Source organism: Capra hircus, chromosome 26 (assembly GCF_001704415.2).
Source record: "Capra hircus breed San Clemente chromosome 26, ASM170441v1, whole genome shotgun sequence".
NCBI lineage: Eukaryota > Metazoa > Chordata > Mammalia > Artiodactyla > Bovidae > Capra > Capra hircus.
Window position 1 is genome coordinate 51,017,065 of NC_030833.1, and position 8,768 is coordinate 51,025,832.

General features: G+C 41.3%; 1 protein-coding gene across 2 annotated transcripts in view; it reads right to left on the minus strand.

The window, feature by feature from the left end:
- Positions 1–8,577, minus strand: part of IPMK (inositol polyphosphate multikinase) — a 54,615-nt gene extending 46,038 nt beyond the window's left edge. Inside the window, exon 1 of one of the 2 annotated variants that reach the window (XM_018041615.1) lies at positions 8,057–8,577. In XM_018041615.1, coding sequence (XP_017897104.1) covers positions 8,057–8,246 — 190 coding nt within the window. In that variant the 5' untranslated portion in view covers positions 8,247–8,577. The remainder of the gene's footprint in view (positions 1–8,056) is intronic. The other variant, XM_018041614.1, reaches the window with a different exon arrangement.

Sequence of the window (8,768 nt, forward strand, 5' to 3'; positions counted from 1 at the left end):
TTTGGAAAACCCAGCCATCCATCCTACGAATTAGAAAGAGAAGGAAAATCTGTATTCCTTAAAGAAGAATGCCAACTAACAAATTTAACAGGAATAAGAGATTAGAACATCATTTTCCAGCTAACACGGTAATAAGTTGAGTTGGTCAAATATCATTAACGAGTGCTTGTAACATTTGGTGAAAATGCCAATGATATGCAGGATGTTTAACAGTCTCAAAATATTCCTCTCAAATTATTTACCTGCAATAGGAAACATTAAACTTAACAGTGGAAAAATCTGGCAGACATCATTTAATCAGCTGATCAAAGTTATATCACCAGTAATGCAACTGACATCCTGTGCTGTATGATATGATGCTTCAAGAAAACAACATAATTCATTTGGTATTCTTAGAAAAATGCATTCATCTGATTCTAATCATAAGGAAATAATTAGAGAATCTTGAAGAACATTCTAAAAGTCATATGCCTATAGTCTTCAAATATTTCACAGTTATAAAAAGATAAAGGAAAAATTTTAAGAACTGCTCCATATGACAGGCAACTAGAGGGTGATAATAACTAAGTGCAATGTATATAACCTTAGATGGGGGAAAACTGCTATAAAGAAATATTATAGGAATAGTGGCAAAAGCAAAGTGATAAATATTCTGAATTCGATAATTTTACCATGGTTAGGTAAGAAAATATTCTTATTTTTAGTAGATAGACAAGAGGTCATGACGCCTACAACTTGGTTTTAAATGGTTCCACAAAACCATTATCATACACGATAAAGCAATTGTGGCAGAATATTAATAGCCAAATACAGATGAATGGTAATATGCATTAGTTTGTTATTCTATATTTGCAACTTTTAAGTTTGAAGTTTCCCAACACAGAAATGTTTTAAATTCCTTAAAAAGGAAGCATGATATACAGTAGCATCAATTACTTAGGTAAAATCTAGTGTAAGACTTTTACACTGAATGTAAATGGCCAGAAATAGTCAAGACAATCAGAAGTGAGATGTTTATTCTACCATACATCAGGATTTATTATACAGCAGTTTAAATTAAGACAGTGAGGTATTACTGCTAGGATAAACGAATCAGTAAAACAAGTCCAATATGAAACTGAAAGAACTGAGGTATATATGCACAATGGAGTACTAATAAGTTGTAAAAAGGCAATAAGGAAGCACTCTATGAACTGCTAATACCGATTTCTAGGAAATACTGCCAGCTTTAAAAAACAAAGTACAAAGAGTATATACAAAAAAAAAAAGAGTATATACAGCATACTACTTTTTGTCGGAAGAAAGGAAAAGAAGCAAATAGAGATCTGCTTAATTCTAGAACAAGAAATTCAGAAAAGATAAATCAAAAACAATGAAACTGGTTAACCTACAAGGGATGCTGAGAAATGGGATGGAGTGATACTGAAGAGAGTGACACTTCTGATACACCTTTTTTGAAAAGTTTTGCTTTTGGAAGCATATTAATTTTATAAGCATTCAAAAACTGATCACTGAAGGAAGCAAAATTAATTTGAACAGAAACAAACATATTTCAAATGAATATTACCATGGAGAAGAGGGAAGTAAAAATAACCACACACACACACACAAATCCTAATCTAAATAGCTTTTGAAAAGTGTCCAACCACATACCCTCAATGAAAGGAATCTAATCTTGAATTCTTCATTCTAGGTTTGTTTTCTACAGTAGTACAAGCACAGAAATTCTGAAGATCATAGGATTAAAAAAAATTTAATATTGTGGGAGCCAGGTTCTCACTGAGGTAAATGGAAAATACAAATATAGAATCAGGAAAAGGAAAAGAACTCCATGGAGTTGGAATGAAACTAGAAGTATCAGTATGCAATTATGATTTCTAAAATATTTATACACACTTTTTAGTAATGTCCATTGAAAAGACCTGGAAGCAGTGACATCCCAGTGGTAACAAGCAAACCTGCACCCAGATCTTGGTTTCTAACAACCATTTCCCACTAAAAATGAACCAGGGCTCCTTGGAGAAATGGCAGGTTCCAGAGCTGTGTGGACTTCCCTGGCTAAAGGAAGGAAGTGCTCCAAACTGGTCAAATCTGGGACAATTTGAACAGCAAAATAAACAAGTTCTATAATAGATTATGACACTATAAAATAAAAATCTATGACTGCAAATTAATCATAAAAAAGAACACACATCCATAGGAATAACAGAGAGCTATTTCTTTTTTTTTTTCTTTTCTTACAAAGTCAACTATGCTTCAATAAGTAAAATATCAACTATATTCCCTATGTTAATCATCATTGTAACTAATTTTATATCTCAGTTTGTATCTTTTAATCCCCTTCACCTATTTCACTGCTCCCCAATGTGCATCCCCTCTAATAATCATTAGTTTGCTCTCTAAATCTGTGAGTGGAAGGGCTCCCCCCAACCCCTGCACTCTCCTGGAGCTATTTCTTAGAATTAGTGCTCAGTCACTCAGTAGTGTCTGACTCTTTGCAACCTCACTGACTATAGAATGTTGACTATTAAAATAGAGTGGTAGAATGAAAAAAAGAAAATCACAATTTTTCAACTATCAGAGTAAAGGCTGCTTCAGGCAGAATTATCATTAGATGTCTAATCTAGGCGCAAAGTATGAGGATCCCAATATTTGCATGAACTTATAAGTATCTCTCCACAGACAGCTTAGTAACACAGGGAGAAAATATTAATTATATACTAGAGAAGCCAAACCACACTTGGACCAGGTGATCAAGTTAACATCACTAATAACAGGCAGATACGCAGTGTGGACCTCTAGATGTGATACCCTAAAAAGGATATCTTATATATCACTTGTATAACATTCCAGCCAGAAAAGTATAACCTGAATCTCATCGTAAGAACCCATCATATACCTAAATTAAATAATACTTTATTAAGTAACTAGCCTGTACTCTTCAAAATCTTATCATTTTTAAAAAGGCTGAGAAACTGTTACAAATTATAGAATTCCAAGAGACAAGAGAACTAAATGCAACAAATGATTCTAGACTAGACCCTATCCTGAAAAAAACAAATATAAGACATTACTGGAACAGTGGACAAAATCAGAATATGGACTATAGATGAAGTACTGTATTATTACCGAAACACAAGTTACTGTGCCCAAAACACAGTGAGGTCAAACGATACCAAAACAAATTTGAACAGAGAAAGGTTTACTGCAGGGACATGCAAGGAAATCAGTGGTTCATGCCTTAAAAATCCCAAACTTCCCAAGAGCTATCAGCAAAGCAGTGTTAAAGGAAAGGTGAGCGAGGGGTGTGGTTAGTTGTTGCAGGGTCAGATCCTTTGTTCTTGAGGTCAGGTCATGATCAGGTAATGATGTTCCCATAAATCTCCACCAAACAAATTATGTGTTAATGTGTTATTTTCTGTTCTGATAAGAAAGAACCAGGTCCCAAGGCACAACTTTCACCCTTTGAGATCCAGGTCCTGGTTAAGCAAGAGGAGGCAGATCTCAGCTGGTGGCTCCCTCAGGGCCAGGTCCCCAGACCCTGCCCAACTGTCATCAGTGAGGGAGCCTAGTGCCCTGGACCCACCTGGCCCTCAGGCTCCTCAGGCCACCCAAATGGCAGGGGCCAACGCCCACAGACTGGCCCCATGCAGACCACCACTGCCATTAGTTGGCACAGGCAGGGGTAGAGGAGAGGTTCACTATGGTCCCCAGGCCTGGGCCAGGCCAGTGGGTGACCCTGGCCAGGGCTCTGGAATACAGCGCCCAGTCTGTTCCCTGGGCCCCCAGATCATCCAGCGGCCCAAGATTGGGTGAGCTGGAGGGGCCCCCTAGGCAAAGGCTGGGGTCTGCCTCTTACCTCACTCTCCACCTGGCGACCATCACTCCCCCAACTGTTGGCTGAATCCCCCACTAATGGTAGTTCACAGTTGGTTGCTCGTAGGAGGGGACCACTACAGCACTGGCCAATGGCAGAGCAGGACCACTACCGGTTGCTCACTGACAGGTGCTTGTGGGAGAGGCCCACTGTGGTGTCAACCAATGGCAGAACAGGACCGCTACCTGTTTGGGGGTGCGGGTGTCTGGTGTGAGATGGTAATGGAGCTCAGAGACAGTCAGGTGCTAAGGGCTGTGCTCCACGGCTCTGTCACCGTATCAAACTGTTAAATTTTCCATATTTGTTAAATGTGCTATGGTTACAGAAATACACACTAAAGCACATTCTTAAGATTTACACACTGAGGTATTACTGTGTAAAGAAAGGCACATGATAGTAGTGCCTCTCAAATAGTAAAGAAAAAATGTTGTCGTTCAGTCGCTAAGTCATATCTGACTCTTTCATGACCCCATGGACTGTAGCCCACCAGGCTCCTCTGTCCATGGGATTTCAGAGACATAATTCTGCCGTATGTTGTCATTTCCTTCTCCAAGGGATCTTCCCAACCCAGGGATCAAATCCACGTCTCCTGAACTGGCAGGTGGATTCTTTACCACAGAGCCACCAGGGAAGCCCAAGAAAAAAATAAATATGTATATACAGAGAGATAAATTCAGAAAAATGTTAAATTCCCTATATTATTCTTATAACTCTTCTGGAAGTCTGAAATTATTTTAAGTCAATTAGTTTCAGAGGGTATCTTAAAAAAAATAGACCAGTAGTAAGCCAAAACAGTTGTGGGTTTTTCCCCCAGAACAATATCAGTTTAAATCCTTCTTTTCCCTATAGACCATTTCATTTCTATATCCTAAATTGGATTAAGATATAAATACCTGATTTCAACTTGTTTAAAACCTCAAGGACATTTGAAGGAAATTAATAGTACATGTTAAATATCAAAACAAAAAAGGATTTTACATTTTGGCAAGCTTTTGGATTTCAAATTGGTAGCAATTACATTTTTGTGAAACATATCTATATAAAAAGTTGTATAAAACAAGACCCAGGAGTTCCCTGGTGGTAAAGAATTCCAGGCCTTCACTGCTGAAGCCCTGGTTCAATCCCTGGTCAAGGGAACTGAGATCCTACAAGGCCTGCAGCATAGCCAAAAAAAGGTTGTATAATGTGCAAGGTATACTATGATGTACAAGACTGTTTAATACATTATTTTTAACACATACACACAAAATAGTGAAAATCTAAAATTTCATCACCAGAGGACTAATTATGACATATCCATACTACACTATCCACTATCCATACAAGTTTTTTAGATGAAGTATAAGCATGAAAATATGACATACTATATAACACAATACAAAATGAAAGCCAGAAGTTGCAGATATATTTGCATGAAAAATTGGAAGTGTGTTATTGTGTTTACATATGTGACCAGAAACAAAGGCCTGAAAGGATACACCAGAAAGTTACCAGTGTTTGTGACTGCCCTGGGAGAGGGAAAATAGGGGGAAAGGCACTGATATATATTTGAACTTTTTACCTTGAAAGATCATGTACAATTTACAACTTGAAAATGCAAATATTTTGTATTCTTAAAAACAAGACATTAATATACTTTGATGAAATAATTTCACTGAAGAACAAAAAATATAGCTCGTGATATCAGAACTATAACATAACCTTCTTAAGCAGTTATAACGATATAAGATCTATTTTTCTATTCAAGTACTTGGTGCCATATATGTTTTTAAATTTTAATTTAATAAAGCCAACAAATCCCTCTTGGAAATAGGTAAGACATTAACCCTAAATTGAAGAACCCTGCTTACTAAATGAATAGTAATAATTTCTTTTTAAAAATCCACAATGTCTTTGGCAAAGTTTATTCTGAGAATTTCAGTTGATAGCCAAAGTACGTCTTGAACTACAATATGTACTTTACAACTCTAAGTGATTTATGATAGTACAGAGACATAATAAACTCGAACTTTGAATTACTGACCATCTGGTTATCCATGCTATGAATAAAGTAGATTATCATCATCAGGCGTCCTTTCACTAATAACATTTTAAGTTAAATGTAATAATAAATAAAGCTAAGGATTCCAGCTTCTAGAATCTATACTACTCCTTTGATTAGTTCATTTGGATGACAAACTCTTTCAGTCACTGTTTACAATGTAGCTTTAAGGTACATTAGTCATTAGTCAGAGATAACTCTGAACAGGTTCACTATTACATACTTTGATAAGCAGTGGTTACACTAATGTGTTTGTGGTTTAGTTTCAGATATTTTGTTCATTCTCCTTTGTACATAAGTCCATCTTAGGGGCCCTCAGGGAAACAATTATTTTTTTCATGCCTCTAGAATATTATTAGGAATATCATCTTTATAATTCATTAATATAAATCAATAGGTATGTAGTATAAATCTATTAAAAAGTATTCCATAATTACTCTCAAACTTCCATTAACAAAGGGGACATATAGGAGAATGCTATCAAGGTGCTATTCTAAGCACCTTGATAATGTTTCCTTACTTCTAAGCTAAGCACTTGAGAACAATTATTTGTTTCCTAACCTAGGTGTATCAAAAGAACTGATAATTTTCACTCTTTCAACATTTCAGGAGTTTAACTGAGCCTCAGGAGGCTACTGCAATAAAAAGATTCAGTCTCTTAGGAAGTAACAATTTAAAGGGAAGAAAGGAATACAATTGACTCATCATTAACTTCTAACTTTGAAAAAGAGAAAAGTAGATAAAAGTATTGGAAAATGTTGTTCTCTGACAACATACATACATTGTCCCATCCATTTTCAAAAATCCTTGTTTGAGTGGTTTTCTGCAAGCAAAATGTGTGTGTGTTCACTCAGTCTTGTTCAACTCTTTGGGACCCCATGGTTTGTGGCCAGCCTCCCAGGCTCCTCTGTCCATGGAATTTCCCAAGCAATACTGGAGTGAGTTGTCATTTCCTCCTCAAGGGGAATCTTCCCCACCCAGGGACGGAACTCATCTCCACAGTCTCCTGCAGTGGCAGGCTGATCCTTTACCACTGGGCCACCTGAGAACATGGTGGGAAAAAAGTGCTAGGAGGCAGGGCCCTTGGTTTCCATCTCCACACAGTACCTGTATGACCTTAGGTTTGTCACTTAACCACCAGTCTTGGCCTATTATCTCAGCTTAAAATGTCAGTATTATCTTACTAGCCTAAGCCAGAATCATCTTACCAGCACAAACCAAATCGTCGTCAGTGGTTTCCAGGTCAAAGATCCGCATTACTCACATACTCATCTGATTTCCCCAAGTAATCATGGCCTAGGAACCAGTGTGAGTAAGCTAGGTGAATTCCAGTTCCTAAACTGAACTTTTACATTACCAAGAGAATAAAAAGGCCCTGGATTGTGCTTTAAACGCTGTGACTCAAAAAATGCATTACACAGGCTAAAGATACAGTCTTAAAAAGATGATCAAGAATGACTGTCTTAACAGTGTACCATCCTGGTACAACAGCAGGGTGTATTTTCGACCATGAATCCGAGTTTCAGCATTACTGAAACCACGCCTCCCATAGAAATCCAAGAGCCATCAGAAAAACCTCTCCAAAGGGCGGGGGAGAGAGATAAACGAGACAAGCTTTCCCAAAACAAAACAGAACCCAAACAAACAAACATTAAAAAACAAAACTGTTTTTTCTTCCCCTCCAGCTATGCAGCTGCACGGAAAAGAGAAGCACTTAGATTAGCATCATCTGCATTTCATTCCTTTTCTTTTGCAATACTAGCTACCCGCCTATAATAAACAGACCTTGTGCTCAGGGGAGAATTTACTTCCCCATCCAGTAAAAACGAAGTTCCTTATTTTCACTAACAATAAACGCCGTCTCCAATCAATATCCACCCTCCCCGGGGAGACCAGACACTCCTCTCTCGCCATCTCCCACTGCAGGCCTGACACCCCACATCCCAGAAATCGCCCCACTTTTCAAGCCCCTGCTGCACCGGTCGCGAGGCTCTGGGGGGAAGTGAAAGAGATCCAGGGTGCGGCGCGCACACCCGCACAGGCGTCCAGCCCGGTCAGTGAGCCGCCCGGTGCCTCCGCCGGCCGGGGTCTCGCGAAGGCGGAAGGGGAGCGGCGAGCCCCGCGCCACCCCCACTTACCCACTTTGTCTTTCCCGTACATGTGCCCGGCCACCTGATGCGAGAGGGGCACGCAGCCGTTGAGGAAGCGGAGCCTGCCGCCCGCCGGCTTCGGAGTGCCCTCGGGGGCGGTCTCGCTCGCCGGTGGGGTCCGCATTTCTGGGGGGCCAGGCGCCTCAAGCCGGAGAGGGGATGGCGGCTCCGTTGCCATAACGGAGAGCTGAGGCGGCAGCAGCCGCGATAGCAGGGGAAAAAATAGGGCGGAGGGAGAGGGCTCCGTAGGACCCGAGGGTCGCTCAGGCTCGGCCGCGAGGAGGCCCGGGGGTTCCTGCGGCTGGTGCCCGCTGTGGCCCGGGGAGGGGGCCCATGACGCCGCGGAGGCGCAGGCGCTCCCCTGCCCAATTTTCCGCTCGGGGCGGCTCTAGGTTCCCGCTTCTCTGCCGCCGCGGCTGCCGATCCCGGCGCAGCCCTGGAGACAGATCCAAGCACAAGAGCAGCGGCGGCGGCGGCGGCGGCGGCGCCTCGCGCTCCCCGGGGCCTTGACGGCGACGACAGCCCCACCTCCCGCGCCCCCGCCCCCTCCCGCCGTCCTCCAGTCCCCTTAGCTGCCGCGCGCGCGTCAGCGCCGCTTGCACGGCCGCCTCCGCCGCTAGCTTCCTACTGCGCGACTCGCCGCTACTGAGCATGCCCAGAGGCCGCCCGACGGGACCCCCCGAGGCGGGGCGCGCGCTTG